Source organism: Sander vitreus, chromosome 17 (assembly GCF_031162955.1).
Source record: "Sander vitreus isolate 19-12246 chromosome 17, sanVit1, whole genome shotgun sequence".
In the NCBI taxonomy this organism is placed as follows: Eukaryota; Metazoa; Chordata; class Actinopteri; order Perciformes; family Percidae; genus Sander; species Sander vitreus.
In genome coordinates this window covers 10104918-10127803 of record NC_135871.1, presented here as the reverse complement: position 1 = coordinate 10127803, position 22886 = coordinate 10104918, and the positions used below count along the sequence as shown (strand labels likewise).

Sequence of the window (22886 nt, the reverse complement as noted above, 5' to 3'; positions counted from 1 at the left end):
ATCGGCTGATACTTACCCAAATAGCTGGATCGGGTATCATGACAATGGGGCTGTCCTTTCAATTGACCCTTCGCTAAGCCATGCCCGAAAACCACCACGGGTCAATCGTGGCTTAGCAGCCGTAACTAGGCGTGGGAGGTCTGTCAAGCTTTCGAGCGAGGGAAACACCGAAAGCCGAAGCGTTGTGCAAATCTGATACCCGGTATCCTAAAAGTTTGGACGGGGTGGTGGAATTTTTTACCTTCCAGAAACCTAAAACCCCAGGGGAGAAAGGCCGGGCGTGGATCAAGCAGTGTGGGAGGCCCCATTCACAACTAGCTAAATGTCGACAGTATTAACAAAAACACATAGGTTTGCTCCAAGGCAAGAACACGCTAATGTTAGCTAGCTAGCTAGACAGTCGCGTTCTCGTATATAGGCGGCCGCCGTCTTGGGAGCTACTGTCTTTCTAAACTATCTTTTTAATAAACTGTCTGTACACTTACAATGTTCTCAATGCTTTGGTTAACATTTAGGTACCCTCATTATGCTACCGTTGAAGTGTGGTGATATTTTGAGCCTTTTTAGTGGTATAAATAGCGATTTGTTTTTACTTTCCCTGTGCCCCGAATATTAGCGTTGTAAGCTAATCAGTGGTCAGCTCCATGGGACTTCATGGTGCGTTCAGTGCATCTCGTAAGCTCATGTTGCGTTCAAGTGCTCCTCGTAAACTCATGATGCATTCAGGTACACTTCATATTGATGTTGCCTTACACATAAAAGAATGATCCCAGTCATGTCGATTAAGGAATGCATCTTATTAATTAAACACTGGTATCGGCTGATACCCAATCCCAGGTATCTGTATCGGACTGAAAAAGTCTGATCAGTGCATCCCTAATGAATGCACAGAATATTACTTTAAAATTAATTTGTTTGACACTACCTGATAGTGGAAACACCCACCTATCACTCCAGGCAGGTTGGCACTAGTTATTTGATTTCTTGGCAAAAGTCATTCATACTGCAGATGAGACTTCTTGTTCCATCAAACTTTGCCTTACTCTCTCCTCCTCCTCAGTGACTCACTAATTACACTTCTGGTTTTGTCAACACCGTTAGGCTTGCACTAATAATAGGTCTGTCTGAGTGTCTGGCCCCAGGTCCCCATAGCTGGGATGGCCTTCATCATCTACTCATCCTCCTCACTAAGCTACTGGAGCTGTTGACTGGAACGGCCTTTACTGATACGCCCAACCAATTATCATCTGCAGAACTCTCAAAGACATTTGAGTACATTTGCACATATGCATTCATGCTTTGGGGCACAGCATCATCAACTGTGTTTTACTTCTTACCACTACATACACAAACACTTTGTCTCTAACAGAAACATAAACACACACATTTGATCCAGTGTAGCATGTATGAACACACACAGTTGGCGTCTGTGTAAGTAGGAAGCTAGTCTGACTCATCGGATGTCCTGCTCTGCCCTGCTACACCCTGTAATGCCCTGCAGTGCCCTGCTATGCCATGAACTACTACAACTACTATTTCTAGTCATAGTTCCATTATCTTTATTGTGACTTGTGTCTTTGTAAAGTATAGAGTGTGGTCTAGACCTACTCTATCTGTAAAGTGTCTTGAGATAACTCTTGTTATGATTTCATACTATAAATAAAATTGAATTGAATGTAGAATGTGAGTATAAGCATGCCATTGGCCGGCTATTTCAGCTAGCATTTTCTTCCTCTTCTGCTATCTCCACTAACTATTTTGCAAGGGCATTGTCGCTGCATCCAGGGCTTAGCGCTGCCCAAGATGATTGTGATTTGTTTAAAGAAATATAAACAAGCCAGGGTATTTTCCCCCCCTATAGCAGAATGATAATGGGAGCTTTCAGACCTTCCTCTAGCGCTGACACAGCGCTGTGGAGATAGGTCTGGCTACGTGAGACTAGGAGGAAGCTAATGAGTGGGCCCTGTTACTGTGAGATGGTTTCCAATGTTCCCCCAGGGTGCAGAGTAATGCATGGTTCCTGTGTAATTCATTGTGACAGGTCTTCCTCTAGCGCCCCCTCCAACCTCACAGTGGTGCTTCCCTCCTCTCCACCGCTGTCTCAGGTGTAGGCTCATGCCATGCATATTTCATAGATGATCCAAACAGCAGCAGAGATGCAGCCACAGTATTAAGCCACAGGCCATAGGAGTGGAGCATGATGGAATGTCTTGCACTAATACACACACAACATACATAACACACAAAATAAAAAAGCCTCATGCACTCACGCATAAACCAGGACAACCCAAACACACTCTCTCAGTGAATGTTGTGTATGCACTCAGCAACCACAACATCATACAACCACAGCTTATATATCATCACATAAATAACTTTTAGCCCTGGTTCTCATTCAGTGTGAACATTAGGTATTTGTATAGTGAGCACACTCGACAGGGGAAGGGGAATTCCAGCAGGGTGCACACTAACACTAAGGCTGCATTACAGACACAACTAAGGTGTCACTCACCAAAGGAGACTCCATAAATAACTTAAATATTTCTTTATTCATCCAGTAGACTTTAGTGTGCATCTAGATGAGGAGCAGGCAGTGATTTGGAAGTGTCTCCAGCCAAACAAATACAACATTTTTATATTTCTGTGGCTACACCAAAGAGGCTTAGCTTACAGGAGCTGCCAGCACTTTCCTTTTTATTGAAAGAGGGATGAAATGCCTCAGTACATCATGATATACTGTATCTACCAGTCTCCCTTGGACATAAACACTGAAAAATGATCTTATGTTGCCCTTCTCTAAGGAGAATGTAGGAATGATTTGCTGCTGTGATGATTTCTTGACATACTGTATGTATTTGATACATATTTCCCACCGCACTGAGTCAAACCCTTAATGGTAAAACCACACCGTGCCCCTCATTTCTCACTGCACCATGATGCATTCAGGGGACGACTGCGGATCAATTTCCCACGCCATCTGTTCCCTTCATTTATTCTCTTGTTCATCTGTCACTCAAGATGCCATTGATCAGGTTTCATGTTACTTGTGTGAGTGATGCCTCACGTGGCATATGCTCTTCCCATGGTGCAATAGTGTAGACACACCTGATCAGGGATAAATACATTGTATAGGATGCACTTTCTAAATGATAACTATAAGGTGCTAAAAAGAAAAATGTAGCCGTTGACTTTTTGCTCATTTCTCTTCTGCCTGATTTTATGGGCTACTCTGACAGCAGAGTAGCCCTTTTAACAGAGTCAGCCAATGAACTGTCCATTAAATGTCCATAAAACGCACCGTAAAGGCCCAGCTCGCTCTTATGAGTTCAGGACTGCGGTATGCCGATGTAAGCTGACCCAGTGATGTGGTAGCTCCCTGCTCTGTCTCTGTGTATGAGTCACTGAGGTGTCACAGTGTTGTGCCCGACTCTGCACTCGTCCCTGCTGCGGCACCCATTAGCATCGCAGTGTGTCCCACAAGGACACACGACAGGACGACCACTTAACTCAATCTTTTCTCCTGTCCTTCTCCTCCATTATTACTCCTGTCCTCCTATGCTCCCTCCCTCCCTCTGCCTTACAGTCTCCTCTGTATTTTTTCCTCTACAGGGTTAGAAAGTGGTGGTGTGACTTTGAAGGAGCCCGCCTCAGAAGGGGAGATCGAGAGCTCTGCGCCGGTCACGTTGCGCTGTCATATTGATGGACACCCACGGTGAGTATCCTCCCTCGTCACCTCGAGTTCAGAGCTCACAGAGTTAAGGATCATGTTGAGGACTGTAGTGAAAAACTATTCTTCTGTCCTTGTTGGCCTATCTCTTTTTTTTGCCTCATTAATCACCCGGCTCTTCCCCAATTTTTCCTTCTCTTCTCATAAACCTCTCTCACGGCTATTTTCCTCTCCCCCTCAGGCCGACGTGCCAGTGGTTCAAGGACGGGGTGAAGCTGACAGAGAAGAGCCATCAGATCAACAACAAGGAGAGGACGCTCACCTTTAACAGTGCCAGTCCGGACGACAATGGCCTGTACTACTGCTGTGCCAAGAATGCAGCAGGGCACGTTTGCAGCAACAGCAACTTCACCCTCAACATTATAGGTGTGTGTATGTCCTTCCATGACAGTGAGTTGTGCTGCTGCAACATATAAATGAGCTTTTTTTTAGACACTTTATGCCACTCTTTGATTTGGTTATAGAGCAGCAAGTAATTGTTATTTTCATTATTGATTCATTTAAAAAAAAATAAAACTGGAGAGATAATTGAGGGATGTCCCTCATTTACAATGACATCGAATCAAAAAAACCAAACAACAACACAGAAAAGAAGTGACACCATCATAAGAAAAATGGAAAGACACTTGATTAAATAAATGATTAGGATAATAGGATGCAAAAGAAAGTACAACTGTGTAAAGCAATTACAAGTAGAAGTTTGGAGGTTTAAAACCAGATTTCTAAATTGTCCGAAAGGCACAAATTAGTTGATTTAGTGATACCATTCTTGATGGTTCCTCCCATGCAATATATTTTGTCCATAAAATGTAAAATTGTGAAAAATGCCCATCACAATTTCCGAAACCCCAAGGTAACATCCTCAATTCTTTTGTTTTGTCTAACGAACAGTCCAAAACTCAAATTTATACATGTTAAAAACCCATAATTGCCATTGAATTAAGTGGATGTTTCCACATTGCCACACCTGCCAGGAAGTGTGGTGAGGAGGAGGAGGGAAGGGGGTGTACAGACCATTAGTGTTGAGAGAGAGAGAGAGCAGGAAGAGAAAGTGACGGAGTTCCTAATGTGATTAGCAGAGAGTGTGTTGGCATTACCTTCCTCCTTCGCCACCCACACAGTCACAGACAACATCATAAACATCTAGCGAGCGAGCAATATCAACAGCTCCCTCAGCAGCAGCGTTCGGTTGATCTGACTGCGTAACTGTAGCTTTCACAGACACTTTGGTGTACTGTACTGTGTTGTATAGGGAGATCAGTAGTTTTTCTACTCTCAAAGTGACTTATGTTGTTTACACTGTGTGTGTGTGTGTGTGTGTGTGTGTGTGTGTGTGTGTGTGTGCTCCTGTGTATTATCCCCTCAGCACACCACAGAGTTCGTACAGTACATACAGCAGCACATCTGTGCGTGCAACCTGATGCCCCGTTCCACTCTAATTAGCCACCTGCAACACACAGACACGCTAGGTTAGCACCTGTGTGGAGGAAGAATGGATAATTGTTGAGTTTCCAGTTGCCATGTTGCCACCCTCTGCTCTTCTATAGGGCTTCACCTTAAGGAAAAGCTGACAGATTTAGACAGGTTTTCAATGCCTGGTCACAGCTCTTTAAGACGAGGCCTTCCCACCGACTTCCTGGGTGGGCCAGGTGTGATCTGAGAGAACGCCTTTCTTTTTCTTCACACCAACCAGTAGCCATATCCTAATACTGTTCCTGGCACCATACCTCCATTAGCTGTTAAGATTTGAAGTTCTCACACGTAAACCTGAATTAAGGGTATTTTCATGTTCTCATTTTTTTATTAAGTTTCACGCCCTTCAGTTTTGTATTTGGAGTATAACAATGTTCTAATGTCTGTGTGGTAATTACTCCTTCTCTAGGTTGTACTGTACCAAATCTCTTGTTTTGGCAGGTCAGGACAGCCTAGTCCAGTGTTAGAGGGCAGCTGGGAGGGTAGAAAGAGTCAAAAGAACATGAATAGAAGGAAAATACTATGCAGTTAAAGCATTTTTGGATGATTTGAAATTGAGTTTAAAAAAACCCTGCTACCTCCGTTGTTAAAAATACAGAAGGACCAGCCTTAATCATTGTTTACCCTTTAAATTGTATATCAAATTGATCATCCAGGGACAGATTTTTCTTGTTTCCGTAATAATCGACCCCACTTGAGTCCTTCTAACCCCAACTTCATGCAATAGCGTGACTTTAGATTATCAAAGAGAAGAGAGAGCTCATCTCCTGTGCGTGATTCTACAATCCAGGAGGGAGGAAAAGGAGGAGAAGATGGTCCAGATAACCTGCAGGGTCTGTTCACTGACCTCATTAAGTCTCCCAGGGGCCCCTGAGGTGTTGACACACACCGCCACCTGAAGGCCGCTTGCTCAGCAGCCCCACACTGCTGTTGGCAGCTTTTAATAAAGCCCGGAAGAGATCGGTGCAACGCACGAGCATCCACGCAGATGGAACTTGATGGTCTGATGCCTGCAGAACAGATGTAGTCATGCAGATGTTTGTCTACCCAACAGATAAGAGTTTCCCGCGGCCGGTGGTCACTCCTGAGGACCAGGTGGTGTTGAGGAACGAGGAGGCCGCGTTCCACTGCCAGTTCACCGCAGAGCCGGCCCCCACGTTGGAGTGGTACCACGAAAACGAGCTGCTGGCAAACAAGTCTCGGTATGTTGAGAGCTAAATCCTCCCCTCTGCAACACTCTTTTCCTTCCCATCATACATCTCATACTCCCCTCTCCCGCTCACTCCCTCCACATCCTGCCCCCACTTCATTCCCTCTCCTTACTTACCATTATATAAGCCACAGTCGGGTATTCCTTTGAACCCAATGAGCTGGAACCCTTGCGATGGGCTCTCAGCTCTCTGTGTGTCGTGACAACTCGCGCTCAAGATGAATTGCACATTAAGGAATATTATTACTGGAGCAGAGCGCTGTAAAGTTTGTCTGCACTCTACTATACATCACTTGAACACAGCCGTTCTTTCCAGCCAATCGCAAAAGACTTGCAGCTCTCCGGTGTTCAAGCACTGAGCGGAAAAAAACCCCTCAAGCTACAGTCAGTTTACCAGCATGTCCCCTATAAACATATAAGCACCTGATAATAACCAATTTCTATACCAAGTGCCAAGTATACCCTCAGGGTTCATAGCAGCTCGCGCTCCTACATAGACGCACCATAGGCAAGCTGCTCCACATGAGAAGCAAGAGCCGGGTTTTCAATTTTAAAGTGATTATTGTGTTCAGTCAGCGAGGAAAGAGAACAACTTCAACATCAATAGTTGTTGTAGTAGTCACTGACAAGTAGTCACTTGTGTAATGAGCTTGTCAGAGGCGGGTTTGGTCACCAGGATTGCAGATGGATGGGTGAAAAGCGTGAATATAAAGACACACACAGACTCTTTCAATAAAAACACCTGGCCTCTTTGTAGTTAAGGTCTTCCAAGCATCCTGTTGTGTTTATTGATCTGGGCTGATATAATGCCAGAGGAATGCCGCTCTCTGCAGGAGATATCATCTGTTATGCACCTGCACTGTTTAGTCAACCCTCCCCCCTCCAGATTAGGTGTGAACATTTAAGGTAGATTGTTTTTCATGTGAAACCAACAAAAAATATACCAGCGTGAGCTCGGGGCTATTTTTGCAGACGGAAGGAATTCTGCCCCATGGGTCAAACCAACTCTGGAGGTCGAAATGTAAAACCATACCAAATCTTTCTGCGCATGTAGCTATAAAAATGATTGCCTTAAAAAAAAAAAAACCTGCCTTTGTTCATTTTCTTTAATGGTTATTTTAGAGTTTCCTCAGAGTGAGGTAATGTTCCACATACTTGTTCTCCATCTCTCGGGTGGAAATAACACAAGCTCCCAAAGCTCATTTCCCCCCCCCCCCCACTATTAAACAGAGAAGAGATGACACAGAAATATCACCCCTCCTGAGGGAATCCAATGCAGAACCAGATAGTCCTGGTAGATGAATCCTGCTTTGGAAAACTCTTCTCTGGAATTACACAGCATCATAAATGTATCCAGCAGCATTTTTACTTATTCCTCTCTGCCTTACATATTCACTTTTCCCATGAGCTTTATAATGACCTTGTCGTATAGGCGTGATTAGCTGTTGAGATCACTGGTCCGTTGAGCTTTTTTTCTGTGCTGTGTGGGATGTGCAGCTCCTTATCTGTCAGCCCTGAAGCTGGCTTAAGGTCAGCCTTTAATTACTTCTCATCCCGTCCATCACTGGCACTGATACTCCATCCTGCCAGAGGCCGCGGGCCAGCCGTCAGTCCTGCTCTTTAAAAAGCACAAGACTTTTTTGAATGAACTCACTGTAGGACACTTTTCTTTGTGTTCTGTGGACAAAGTATTCACATTTGCTTTAACCTATTTGGAGCAGCAGATGGTTTGAGTTTAGTAAATCAGGGCAATTCAGATGCAAGTACAGAAAAAATGGGCCTATGCTAAAATAGTCGTATTTTGTGGCACTCTGGCACTTACATTGTGTCCTGTTTAGCAGAGCATCTCCATCTGGTGCTCCCAGCCGGCCAAAACAAATGCTGAGAATTATTTTTCAGATGTCATCTGAGCGAGACCTGGGGGTGGGAGTTGCATGTGTGCAGAGAGCATTTCTCACGTACAAATAATGTGTGACTCCCTGTTTGTTGGTCATTCACTGTGAGACAGTACGAATGAGCAGAGCTTGAAGTGTGAACTGTTTGATTCTCCTCCACAGTCTGATCCTGTTATCCAACGGCACGCTGCTGATCACCCAGGTCAAGCCCAGGAACACAGGGACCTACAAGTGTGTTGGCCGTGGCCTCCGAGGGTCCCATGTTACACTGGAGGCCTCCCTCCTCATAGCTGGTACACACACACACACACACACACACACATACATTTGCATTTGTTGAACTGGTGAGAGAGAAACACCTGTGATTCTGTAATCTGAGTGAGAGGGGGAGGGCATTTGGGTTACATATTTATCCTGCCCTCCATCTCATTCTGCTTTCCCCTTTATTCTTCTTCTTGCTCTTTCACTTAGAGCCAGATCTCTCCATTCCCGTATTGACATCCGGCCCAGCTGTATCCACTACACACACGTGGCACTGGAGCATTTTCCTGCTTCCCCTCCATATTATTTCCTGCCAAACTTGTTTAGCTCAACAAGCTTTCTCCAAATTGTAACAGCACCTGGCTGAACAAATGGCAAAAGTAACAAGATAACAAACCAGTATGACTCAAGCATTACAAGTGGTGTAATTATGAGCTTGTGAAATGTCATGCCCCCCTGTGATTTTCAGAAATGGCTTCTTCCAAATGGATAGGTGTGTTAAACCACTTTAAACTGAAAACAAAACATCAGAACTATGACAAATATAACATTGTGGTTGTGCATAAAGGTAAGGTTCTCATACAGGCAGGGAAAACAATGTAATATACAAGTGTAGACACATCAGAGTTGCTTTAATATTGCATGTAACAGCGCCTGCTCATCATGAATCCAAAGAGAACCCCTTAAAACACCATTTTAAAAGGCTGCTTGAGCTTAAAGCAGGAACAATCTGTAGTATCATCTCATTTTATTAATCAGCCAGCATTTTGAAATGCAAGTGCATGCAAGTCAAATACTTTGTATAAGCTCAGGGCTGGAATTTCTACTGTATGCGTTTCAGAGTCCCGAACACTTTATTCCCCTTGATCAGCCCCTTTTCCCCAAGGGCTTTGGATTAACGAGGTACGACTGTATCCGCAGTTTTAACCCAGTGAACCACAGCTCCATTTAAATACCTTAATTCACTTAATCTGATGGTAATCCCTGCAGGCATTATAGGGGATTGTGTCACAGTAGAATTCAGTATTTAGGGACAAGTTTAAACAGTCACTCCATCATAGCTCCACCTCATTCGTTTCACTGGCCTCCACCAGCCCCTCTCCCAGCTCAACTTCCCTTTCATCTGCTGAGAAATGTGTGTTTTCTTACGTTCTCATGAATTGATTGAGATTTTGACTCATAGAAGGTCGCAGCCACTGACCAGCTTTAAGAGTGCTGTCAGCCAATTAAGTATGAATGACTTCCATTTGGGACACACAGTTTTAAACCACTCAGTAGTGGGAGGTCTTGTGAGTCTTTGTAACGCAGATCAAATTCCACTTTCTGTATAGGGGCTGCCAGTTTTGATATAACCCACCTCACACAGGCCCTAGTTAATTCCCATACAACCTATATACGCAGTTCGCCTAGTGTGCGCTTTGTTCTCTAATTACTGTGACCTGCGCTACAAATCAGAGGACTTTTCTTAACCAGACAGGAGATGTGCTAACAGAACTGTGCGTTGGAATTAGGACTGCTCGGGGCTGCTCATGAAATTCTAAATCAGTAATGCTCCGCTGGCTTTGAAGACAGAATAATGATTATCAGGAGCCGTGTGTGAATTTAAATCAATTTCGGCATTCAAATTGCTACTTCATGCTAAATATTTCTCCCACTCTCTGTGCTTTCCACCACAGAGATAGACGACATGGTGCCCAAGATGTCGAAGGTTTTCACATCAGACACCCTGCAGCGGGTGGCCTGTCGTCCCCCACGCGGCAGACCTGAGCCCGAGGTCTGGTGGGAGAGAGGAGGTCAGCGGGTGCCCACGGAGGGCAGAGTGTACCAGGATGGCCTGGATCTGGTCTTCAGTCCCACCGAGGAAGGAGACTCGGGCACCTACACCTGCGTGGCCCAGAACAGGGCAGGGCGCAAGACACAGGAGGTCACCTTCACCGTTGCCAGTGAGTCAGTCGCAGACAGCTTCAAAGGGACACTTCAGCAATTGTACACATTAAGTTTGGTTTACCCGTCACAAGGAGTACAACTCCTGGAAAGAAAATAGAAACCCTCAGCTTGGGCTTGAGACCTCATTTATTTTCCAGAAAGCCTGCATTATAAACTAGACAAACTAGGGTTTGAAAGACGATGCTTTCACAATGCATTATGGGAAATGCAGGATCCATTTCCAATGTTTGGAGCTTTACCCTTACCAGAGATAAAAGCAAGTTGGGATATCTTGGCCTCTGCACCTTAAATTTTGGCTATTCTTTTTTAAAAATCAGTCTCTTATGAGTCCCCTAACTAAAATACCGTAATTTGTTGAATTTTAGTTTTTTGTAGCAACCCCAAAAGTAGTAAAAATACGTTTCCCCCCCCCCGTGATTGTAAACTGAAACAGAATAAGCAAGCCATTGAGGTGCAACATACAGTATATGTGACAGTAAGTCTTGTTCTTTAATGTCAGGAGCATGCTGGGAACACTGGGACCATCTGGGATTATTAATGTCCCAGATGGTCCCAGTGTTTAGACTGACCAATGGACCAAGTTCATTAACACTTTTTAGTATTTCTTCAAGGGACTGCCATGTAGCTGAAGAGCTATTATGTATCTACTGTATGTATGTTATGGGTAAGTGTAAAATGTCTGTGCTTGTATAATAATGTGTGTGCGTGCGTGTCCACAGCCGCCCCAGTGTGGGTGACGAGGCCTCAGGACAGCCACCTAGAGGAGGGTAAACCAGGTTACCTTCACTGTCACGCTCAGGCCAACCCTGAACCTGAGGTCACCTGGCTCCGCAACAACATCATGATCACACCAGAGGTCAGTTACCCAACACAACACACACATACACAGTTATTAGGGTCTTTTTCTGACATGCATTCTATCTAGCAGATGGAAATTTAAATGTAAAAGATCTTTCTCTTTCCTTTTTCTCTAGGACTCTCGTTTTAAGATATTCCCTAACGGCACCCTCAGGATCAACAATGTGGAGGTGTACGACAGCCAGATGTACGGCTGTGAAACCAAGACCGTAGGCGGCCGACTGTCTGGGCAAGCTCGAGTAATTGTGCTTGGTAAGCTTTGAGAGAATCACTCAGTTGATCAGTATATACAGTAGATTATACTTTGAGTGTATACTGAGTTATTCCCCAGAGCGACTGAAAGATGATGTGTAATGAGTGAAATGATATCCAGGGTATAATGAGTAATACAGCGTTGAGAGTAAATCTAAAGCAAATGTGCTCATGCCTGTGGGCTTGTGAGTGTGAATGTGTGCGGTTCTTAAAATAGAAAGAACATGTCCCTGTTGTGTCTCTGGGCGTCCTGCAGGACACCCACAGAAGTGTAAAATATGCCTCATGCACGGCTTTGTTCTAGCCTCCATTTTAACAGAATATATCCATGATAAATTCCTATCAGCGTAGCTCTGCTGCTATAGGATTACTGTGATAGATGGCCTGACGTGTCGCTGTTTTGTCTGGCCAATCTCTCTGTTTATATGATCTCAGCCTCTGATAAACTTCAGTTTTTATACCCATCAGATCTGTGTGCACATGTATGCATTTCCCTGAATGTGTCCGAACATGATTTCCGTCAGCTAATCTGCTTATACCCCAACCCCTCCCCTCCCATCTCCTCCGTGTTTACCACATTTGTAATGTGTGTGTGATGTTTTGACTTGTGTTTCAGAGAAGCTGAAGTTCACCCCGACCCCCCAGCCTTCTCAGTGCCTGGAGCTGGATAACGAGATCACCATCCAGTGCTCAGCTAAAGGCAGAGAGAGTCCAACTATCCGCTGGACCAAAGCAGGTGTGCACACCGCTGGCTTAATCTTAGCTCACAATAGCTTAAGTCAAATAAGGAATGACTGTTTAACACTTTCTTAAAGAAACACCTCATCCAAAATGCAGCATTATCATTCATTTATTTTATGCTAACGCTGACAAATTCCTTTTCCACAAGAATGTGTAGAAACATGCGCAGAATCTGAGTGTGAGGACGGTTCATCATCACGGATCATTTCCCCCATTCATCGCCGTTTGCCATGATTGAGTCAATTTAACCACTTGAATTCCACATGCAGCTCCAGACTCAGCCCACCTAACCCCCGCTGTCCCTGTGTGTCTCTCTGTCTCCCCCTGCAGACGGAGGAGAGCTGCCGCCTCGGGTGGAGCAGAAGAACGGCCAGCTCCACTTCAGCAAAGTCACCCGCAGCGATGCAAACAACTACACCTGCATCGCCTCCAACAGCCTCCAGGGGGAGATCAGAGCCCTGGTAGCCCTCATAGTGGCCGGTAAACTGCTCACTCATCATCCTAAAAGCAGGGAATTATGTTAGAAGGAGCCACACTGCCATACTAGTCATCAGTCCGTCATTGGGGCAAATGTACTGAGACCAAGTAGTTGTGGTCTCAGTACATCTGAGTCGTTGATCATTCTCATCAAGTGGCAAACACAGCAGCATTTATTGTGTGCTTGGTGGCCTTTTTATTGCCCAGTAATGAATTGCATTTGGGTTGTAGAGTGTAACTGAGATGTCACCACAGTCTGTAAAGGAAATGTTGTGGCCCAGTTGTGGTGTATTAATGGGTGTGTGTGTGTGTGTGTGTGTGTGTGTGTGTGTGTGTGTGTGTGTGTGTGTGTGTGTGTGTAGTGTACGTTCGCTTTAAGGTGGAACCAGAGAATACAACGGTGTACCAAGGTCACACAGCCATCCTGCACTGTCAGGCCACCGGCGACCCTGAGCCTCACATCCACTGGATGGTCAAAGACAAGACGCTGGACCTCAGTAAGAACAGGAGGTAAATGAGACACTTGTGTGTCATTTTGATCTTTTAGACAGCTTAACCATCTTGGATTAGGATTAAAATATGTGATTACAGGTTCCAAATGGGAATGATTGCAGTTTTATCATGTCTGTGCATTCGTTATAGATTTAGCTTGTGCTAATATAATATTACACACCTGAATACAATGAGCCTCATTAAAGAATGTCTCGTACTAACAGATTTGTTCTGAAGTGGCACATAAGAGTGATTTAAGGGAGTTTTTCAGTATCTAACGCAATATCAAACCATTCCCTTTATTTCTTTAATTATTAACATTTTCCAATAGTTTGGAGTACTCAAATAACAGGACTGACAGTGCTAAGTGGGTTCTGTTTTCGTCTTTTAATTTCCAAAAGCTCAGCGGTATGACGTTCTTCTCTTAACACTTGAGTAACATTTTTGTGAATGAAACTTTTCTACAAACGGAGCAGAACCGACAGGCTTATGTAGCAATTTTAGGGGTGTTGATTATGCTAATTATCAAATCTCACACACAGCAACCTGCTTATGAACAGGTTGAAACTAACAATTTATGACATGTTCTTGCAGTTAGGAGGGTTTGCTGAATTCAGTTTGAGACAAGAGAAAGAGAGAGAGAGAGAACAAAAAAAAACCTGGATAGGATAAGAATAACTGTGTATGTGTACTGGTCTTTGTTGTGAAAGACCTCCACCTTCATCTGTTCGGTCCCTTCTTTCTTCCAGGTTCCAGAAGATGCCCAATGGCTCCTTGGTGATTACAGATGTTACTACAGATGACACGGGCCGATACACATGTGTGGCCGGGAACAGTTGCAGCATCAAAGACCGTGTCGCTCAGCTGTATGTAGTGGGTGAGTTTAACGCACATGCACACATGGGCACACAAACATATATACGCAAGCGTCCTTTGTGAAAGAAACAAAGGTGCACACATGGGGCGTAAGCCAAGATCACAAGTAAAGGATGAAGGCCTTAATTAAGCCTTCACCCTCTGTCTGTCATCCATCTGGACAAGTTAATAATCACAGCCACATCTCTGACGCCACGGCTGTCACTGGGGTGATGGGATTGGGCAGACGTTAGATCTAATAACGCTTCACACTCTGTGGCTCTTTGTGTGCTGACTGAAGCTGAAAATTACAGTCGCACACATCCATTAGTGTCTCATATCAACTCCTCTTCGCCCAAAGTAGCAGGATGGTATTCCGGATTAGTTCAAAGTGGGAGACGATTGAATTTAAAAATATTTGCCGTAGCTAGTCCGGGTCAGCGTGACAGCACTGCCCAACAAAGCCACACTGGTAACCATGGTAACAGGGCAACTCAGAAACACAACTGGTCACACTTTCTAATTATATAATATATATATAACTTTATATAAATATAACTTTATAATTATGGTACATGAATTCATTCATGACTTTGTGCATGAAAAAGCATGAATTCATTCATGTAGTACTTCATGAACTCTCAGTAATGTACAAGGATTAATAGTATCTCCGGGGTTTTTCCTGAATAGAGGAATTTTTGGCGCCCCCCCCAAAAAAAGGTTTTAGCCAGCCCCAAAGTAAAATCACCAGCACCAAAATGATAAGCATTGAGAATAAAAATAGCAATTCAGATCCGCTCCAAATGTGTTTAAGAAACAACCCGCAGAACATAAACTTGAATATGAGAGTTAATCTCAGTTTTATCTCTTTATCTCCCGGTGATTTATTTAAATACATTAATTAAATAAATGTATTTAAATATTAATATTATTATTTTTTAACCAGTTGTGTTAATAGGGGTTTTATTTACTAAAGCATAATATTCATTTTCGTTTATCAAATTGTCAGAAATAACAGGCACATGCATAGATTTCTGTCAAACAGGTAACACAGACTCATTGCCTCTACTGTACGCGGACTGATCATGCATACTGCCGTGTGTGGTCCACCCCTGAAAAAAATTAAATAAACAAATAAATCTTTGTTTGGTACAGATCCTCGCAAAAATCACACCATAATACCGGATTTCAGTATCCATACTGAAATCTGAAGTCAATACTGAACTAGATCCACTCCAGTTTGCTTATAGGCAGGGGAGGAGTACAGACGATGCAATTAATAGCATCACCCACCTAACTCTTAAGCACCTGGAGGATCTCAGGGCCTATGCACGCCTTTTGTTCATTGATTTTAGTTCTGCTTTTAATACATTACGGCCTCATCTGCTCTTAATGACTCTAGAAAATGACTCGGATGAATGTTAACCCTTCTATTATTAAATGGTTTTATTCTTTTTTTAACAGATAGAACCCAAAATGTTAGGATTAACGACTCGCTTTCTGAATCAAAATGCATTAGTACGGGTGCACCTCAGGGTTGTGTAAGTTCACCGGTCCTGTTCACCCTTTATACTAACGACTGTACTAATAGTCTCCCGGGCAACCTGTTTTTTAAATTTTCTGACGACACTGCCATTCTTAGTCTGCTTCACCAGAACTCAGATCCATCATTGTACTTTACGGAGGTTAACACATTTGTTCTGTGGTGTGACAAGAACCATCTCACCATTAACATTAAAAAAAAACTGAGGAGATGGTGTTTGACCCTCGGTCGGTGGGGGATCATACCCCTTTGTCCATTCATAGGGAGGATATCAAACAGGTCACTTCTTATAGGTATCTGGGTATCCACCTGGATAACCTCTTAAGCTGGAGTGACCACGTAGATTATGTATGTTCCCGTTTACAGCAAAGACTGTATTTCTTACGCAGACTAAGGGTGTTTGGTGTCAGCCAGAACAGTGATGGAGAGTGTTATCAGGTATGGGATGACGGCGTGGTTCGGCCCAAATCAAAGTTGCAGCGCCTGGTACAGACTGCTATGAAGGTGATGGGGAGGACTGATGACCTCTCCCTCCATCCATCTATGAGCAGTCTGTACTTAGGCAGGCGCGGAGAGTATTGGTGGACCCGTCCCACACCCTTCAAACGGAATACGAGCTCTTGCCTTCTGGCAGAAGGTACAGAATCCCTAAAACTAAATTGAACCGTTTTAAATATTCCTTCGTACCAGTCATCATCAAAATTTTAAATCAAGACTTTAAATAGATTTGTACGATTTGTAACAGATAGGCCTGAGAAGTGTGCAAGAACTCGGTTTTTTTTAGGTGTATTTATTGTCTGTAATGGCAGCTACTACTATGCACTACGCACTCTTGAGTCCATGACAAATTTCCCCTAGGGGACAATAAAGTATATTCTATTCTTCTATAATCATTTTCATTTTAATATTTTTCAGTGAAAATGAGAATAATAAGACAAAAATGATCATTCCCTCCAATATCGTGAATCAAATCGCAATCGCAGTATCAGTCAAAAATAATCACAATTGGATATGTTCCTCATATTGTGCAGCCCTAGTACAGACAATTAGTTAGTAAAGTTAGTAAAAAGTAAAATTCATAAATATCCTACTTAGGTGAGCAGGCCATACTGTTAGTGTCTTATGTTGAATAAAAGCAACTCTTAAAATGCATCTGCAGTATACTGTATTTTGTGTAAATGTAGTGACCTTGGTATCATTTTTGCAAACCCACTCCTTTAACTTAATTGAAGGATTAATTAACATATTGTTCCTGCATTAAGTCATGCATGAGATACTATTAATCCTTGTACATTACTGATAGTTCATGAAGTACTACATGAATGAATTCCTGCTTTTTCACGCGTGAATTAATGGTAATTCATGTACCATTATTATAAAGAGTTACCAAATAACTTGTTGAATGAATGCTCTGAAATAGTATTATGTACTGTGGTAAAGTTCAATGCAAGTACCTATAATCTAGAAAACAGATAAGGGCTTACCATTTGCTTGTGTAGAGTAGTTTTATAACTGCTTCCTAATAGTTGTTGCATGGGTTTAACTTTGATTTAACACATCATAAGAAGTGGACAAAATGTGCTGAAAGATGTAGCACAATATGTGAGGTCAATTAAAGACTTAAAGATAACACATCCAGTACTTTTTCCGAGCACTTTTTAGTTTACCATAGTTGCTGCCTGTCTCCAACAGACAAACCAATACATTCCTTTGACGAAGATGGGGACAAGGCTCCCTACAAGATGATCCAAACCATCGGCCTGTCAGTGGGAGCAGCCGTGGCTTATATCATCGTAGTGCTGGGACTCATGTTCTACTGCAAAAAGAGACGCCACGACAAAAGACTGCAGAAAGGCCAGGACGGAGAGGAGCCGGAGATGGAGTGTCTCAACGGTATAAAAGTTTGGTGGAGAAAAAATGTTAAGGATTTGTGGTTAGGCAGTTGTAAAAAATCAGCCAGGAAGTTAATGTGAGTAGTTGCTAATCCCTCAATGTCACGGTCCTCAAAGTGTTGTAGAAAGGTTTAGGATATTTGCTGCCATCTTGTGTATATCTTGAGTATTGCATTTAACGTGGAAAATGCTACAAGTTCTAATCAATTTGATGAGACTGTAGCTGTGTTCTAATTCCACAGTAGACACTAACTCTGGGCAGACTCTGTTTGTCAAAAAGTGACACAATGAAGTATACTCAACAGTCAATATGCAAAAAAAAAAAACTAATTGCAGATGATGGTGAAACAGTTTTTGAAAAACATCTCAGAACACAAGAAATATTACATTTCTGGAAAAACGTTTAGCTTTGTCTTTATGAAGTTTGGTAGTGAAATTCAGAAGTCACAGATTGATTTACTTAGCACAACTGCTAACTGCAAAAATAGCATACTAGCATACTATAAAATCATTTGTCTATCTGTGTCATTTCTAAACAGTCTCTTTGTGCCATAGTTAATGCCAACTTGTTTTTTTGTTAACTATCCTCTGTGACCCATGCCCATTAAGATCTGCACAATGTCTATGACCTTTGACCCTGTGTGTTGTGTTCATCAGGAGGGGCTGTTCAACAAAATGGCCACACCACCGCCGAGATCCAGGAAGAGGTGGCACTCACCAACATGGGTACCATGGCAACAACCGAGAAACGCCACAGCCATGTCAACAACGATAAGCTCCACTTTCCTCGAGCAAACCTACAAACCATCACTACTTTAGGTAGACTGATTTATACCATTCTCTTTTGTATGTATTGCCTGAAGTGACTTGATCTTAAAGCTGTAACACAGCAGTGCTTTCACTTAATAAATCTAGTATGTGCGACATTGATTTGTGAGCATGTGCTCTGCCATTTGCTCTGTGCTGTGTGAATGTTTGTTCAGGCAAAGGGGAGTTTGGTGAGGTGCTGCTCTGCAAAGCTAAGGGTATCGAGGAGAGCGAGGAGGAGATGGTGGTGTTGGTGAAGAGCCTGCAGACCAGAGATGAACAGCTCCAGCTCGACTTCCGTCGCGAAGCTGAAATGTTCGCCAAGCTCAGCCACCCCAACGTTGTCCGCCTGTTGGGCCTGTGTAGGGAGGCAGAGCCCCACTACATGATCCTAGAGTACTATGACCTGGTAAGCACGCAGAAATAGAAACGCACGCCCAGAAGAATTACAATTATTTTACCTGCTCTAATGCGCTCTTTTTTTGCTTTTATCATACCAGGGAGACCTAAAGCAGTTCCTGAGAATTTCCAAAAGCAAAGATGACAAGGTCAAATCTCAGCCTATCAGCACCAAGACCAAAGTAAGTGTGGAATGTTGTACCAGGATTGACAGCTCACAGCATCCTGCACACCATCTGCCATGCAAATTAAGGTTGTTGGTGTTTTTTGATGTAAAAGTTGTGCTATTCCCGTTCCCTGCGAGGTCATGTTCCCTTTTAGACATTTTGAAAAATCGATTTTCTTGTCGAGGGTTTAATGGGATCAGTACCACTGTCTGCAGCAAGGAGACCATTAGCATAGCTTAGCATAAGGACTAAACATGGAGAAACGGCTAACCTGGCTCTCTCCAAAGGTTAAGAAGTCCACCTACCAGCACCTCTAAAGCTCACTAATTAACACCTTACAGCTTCTTCTTTTTAAAGGTATAGTAAGTGATGTTATTCCAATACACTTTTTTTGTCAAATTCAGTGAATATCTCCTCATGGTCACCTAGCTCTCTACTTTCTGTGTGCACTGAAAATAAATCTGGTGTTAATACCCAGCCCTGGCTGTGTAAATGGAAAACAAACAAGCACACAAAACACCGTTCCAGCCAATCGGCAACAGGCAGCATCAGTTGATGGTCGGGGGGGAGAGGGGAGGCAGCATGTGAATGTGCCGGCTGGCCCATAGTGATCTGTCCTTGAATCTGGGGGGGGTAAAGCTTCTCAAGGAGGGGTTGTATTTGTTTGGCCGTTGATTTCAAATATCAACAATCTTTGCACAGCATCGCTTACTGCACCTTTTAATTTGTATGAAAGCCAAAGTGTAGAAATTGGAAGTCATGGTTTTATGTCATGGTTATGTGCTGGACAGTTTCTTGGTCAGTGGGAACTTTTTTACAAAATGTTGAACTATTCCTTATTAACTGATGCATCCAAGGAAACTCTTGGTAATTCCTGTCGCTTGTAGATGTATTCCCAAAAGTCAAAGACTTCACCTTGACAGTTTTTCTTGTTCTGTATATTTCTGCTCCCCTTCAGGTTTCCATCTGTGCCCAGGTGGCTCATGGGATGGAGCACCTGTCCAATCACCGCTTCGTTCACAAAGACCTGGCCGCCCGAAACTGCCTGATCAACAGTCAGAGGCGCATTAAAGTGTCGTCGCTCAGCCTCAGCAAGGACGTCTACAACAGGTCTGTTAGATTTAATAACAGTCACCCACTTAAACCATCAACTACATTAAATGGCATGATTAAAACTCTGAGACATCTGTTCATCTGGCTAATTTGTGTTGTTTCCATCTCCTTGTCGTTTCTCTTGTGTACCTGTATGTAGTGAGTACTACCACTACAGACAGGCATGGATCCCGCTGCGCTGGCTCCCAGCAGAGTCTGTGTTTGAAGACGACCAGTCCACCAAGTCTGACGTGTGGGCGTTTGGAGTGTTGATGTGGGAAGTGTTCAGTCACGGGGAAATGCCATATACCAAACTCAGCGATGACGAGGTGCTGGAAGGTCAGTATGATGCTTCAGTTGCTTATTATTAATTTTTTTTTTTACATTACTTTTTTTGGCATTCTGATAGGGCAGCTTAGACATGAAAGGGGAGAGAGGGGGTGGATGACATGCAGCAAAGGGCTGCAGGTCGGAATTGAACCCGCAGCCGCTGCAGCGAGGACTGAGCCTGGGCACCAGGGGGCGCACGCTCCACCAGGTGAGCTACCCAGGCGACCTCAGTTGCTTATTTTTTTGTCCAGGTTCTGAATCGGCACACGCAAAGAACAAGATGACAAGGTCTTTCCTGACTAATTGAAACTATTGGTCAGTGAATTAGTTTGAATGTTCAGTTAGATGTACATCAGAGAGGTGGTATGTAATCAGTTCTCCAGGGAAGAATACCCATTAAATGTTGCGATCTCAAAAAACTAAAAACATTTTTCAGTCAACAACCCTGTGTGCACATGTTTGTGATTTGGTTTAAACTCCCTCTCTGCCCCTCTAGGTCTGCAGACAGGGAAGCTGAAGCTGCCCGTTCCAGACGGATGCCCATCCAAAATCTACAAGCTCATGGTCCGCTGCTGGGCGCTAAGCCTCAAGGAGCGCCCCTCCTTCACTGAAATCGTCCACGCCCTGGGAGAGCTGCCCTCTGACAGTAAAGTCTGAGACGACCGTAACCCCACATCAGAGGGGAACTTTGACCAACCCCCTCCCCCCCCCCCCACCCCCCCAAAAAAATAAAGACAGGAATGCTGGATTATTAGTCTCACACATTTCAGGGAAGAGGGTTGAGGAGAAAACACTTTTTTATATGCATTTCAAACAGTGGGTGTGTGGATAAGACTCCTTTGCTATATCAGTGGAAACGCAATCAACGTTTGTATAAATTGCTTCTTGTGAGCAGTGCCAGGAGTTTACGTTTGCCTTAACCGGAGCATGGATGACCCTCCCCTCGAGTCCCTGTCTGTGGTTCCACTGTGACTCTGCCTGCCTGTCTGCGGCCGCTCTGTCCCAGAGACACTTTGTTTTCACGGAGTCTCACAACCTCAGTGCCTCTACCCCTCCACACACACACACACACACACACACACTCACCCTAACCTCCGTTGCTTTGTAGTATGTTACAGTGCTCTCACTGGCTCAGATCAATAGAAAGTATTGGTCAGAAGCTTAGGAAAACCCCCCTGAAATTTAGGTCCACTGCTCTGTCAAGTCTGAAAGAATATTGAAGGGAAAGTGGGACACAATGTGACTTCAGTGGAGCATTGAAGCTTCAACGACTTCGGAGTGTGTTGAGTGACACCGTTTCAACTGGCCTGCTTGGATTTAAAATCCAATCAGCTGCATCATGAGTCCGCCACCAGAATCCTGTTGGAGACGCCTAGCTACACACCAACATCCTCCAAAGTGTGTGTGTGTGTGTGTGTGTGTGTGTGTGTGTGTGTGTGTGTGTGTGTGTGCGCGCGCGCGTGCGCGCGCACGCCACTGAACTGTTCCCATGCTGCGGTGTACATTCAAAGAAGAAGTGGAATAGGGTTTGCATGAAGGTTCGTCGTCTGTTATGCTTGTGATTTGTGATTTGGAATAAGCGATCGGTGTTATGGTAACACTTCAGGAACATGAAAATAAGATCATAGCCAATGAAATATATTGAATAGATGAGATTGCGCCAGTGTGGGCTTTGTACGTTTTTATGAGTGTGTTCTGTTCTTGTATTAACTTTGAGGTGCTTTTTATTGGTCACGACCAATGGGTAAGAACCCCCATTATTACCACATCAACATTATCATGTGTTTAACTGTGTTTAACCTGCAACATCATTTATTCAGAAGTCCAATCACAAGTCTCCCCTTCCGGGTCCAATTGTTTTGTGCAATACAGCAAAGTGGACCATCACACCAGGCAATGTGTAAATAATGTAGAAGCCATGCACTAACTTCACTTAAAAAGAATATCCCTCTTTATCTCTATCATGTTGTGTAGTAGGACATGCAGGTGCCTGTTTATTTATGATGAAGGTCCTGTCTTTTTTTTTTTTTTTAAACTATGTTTATAACAGAAAGGTACTTCTCTGATGCTATGTTTTCATTCTCACGGTGTGAGAATCTCAACATCTCAATGTGCATTCAGTCTGGTAACCAGCTGAATATTCTAACAAACTACAAAGGAGGTCAAAAGAGTGACTGCTGGTCACCAGTACTCAATTAAGTGCCTGGTAAATGAAGGATGTTCTTAACTGTTTTCCCTCTTTTACATTATCTAATCAAATGCAATGGCCTTTGTTTATGAACTTGTTTTTATACGTTGTTTTTAGTGTAATGTTGTTTTTATGAATGCTAGGCACTCACACCTAGACCTCCTTTTTTAATCCGCTTCAGCAAGTGTCCACAGTAATCACAGATATATACAAAAGTATACATGCTGCTGTCAATAAAAGGTTCACAGTGTTTTTACCCAATGTGTTGTGGTTAATACTT

The 22886-nt window shown here is 43.5% G+C and overlaps 1 protein-coding gene across 1 annotated transcript in view; it reads left to right on the top strand.

Annotated features, from left to right (window-relative positions):
* Positions 1–22862, top strand: part of ptk7b (protein tyrosine kinase 7b) — an 81629-nt gene extending 58767 nt beyond the window's left edge. Inside the window, exons 4-21 of the mRNA XM_078272966.1 lie at positions 3610–3712; positions 3909–4093; positions 6255–6402; positions 8468–8598; positions 10243–10509; positions 11233–11369; positions 11488–11623; positions 12240–12359; positions 12695–12844; positions 13204–13351; positions 14083–14210; positions 17424–17624; positions 18281–18442; positions 18607–18839; positions 18931–19011; positions 19955–20106; positions 20249–20427; positions 20915–22862. Coding sequence (XP_078129092.1) covers positions 3610–3712; positions 3909–4093; positions 6255–6402; positions 8468–8598; positions 10243–10509; positions 11233–11369; positions 11488–11623; positions 12240–12359; positions 12695–12844; positions 13204–13351; positions 14083–14210; positions 17424–17624; positions 18281–18442; positions 18607–18839; positions 18931–19011; positions 19955–20106; positions 20249–20427; positions 20915–21075 — 2822 coding nt within the window. The 3' untranslated portion in view covers positions 21076–22862. The remainder of the gene's footprint in view (positions 1–3609; positions 3713–3908; positions 4094–6254; positions 6403–8467; positions 8599–10242; positions 10510–11232; positions 11370–11487; positions 11624–12239; positions 12360–12694; positions 12845–13203; positions 13352–14082; positions 14211–17423; positions 17625–18280; positions 18443–18606; positions 18840–18930; positions 19012–19954; positions 20107–20248; positions 20428–20914) is intronic.
* The last annotated feature ends 24 nt before the right edge of the window (positions 22863–22886 follow it).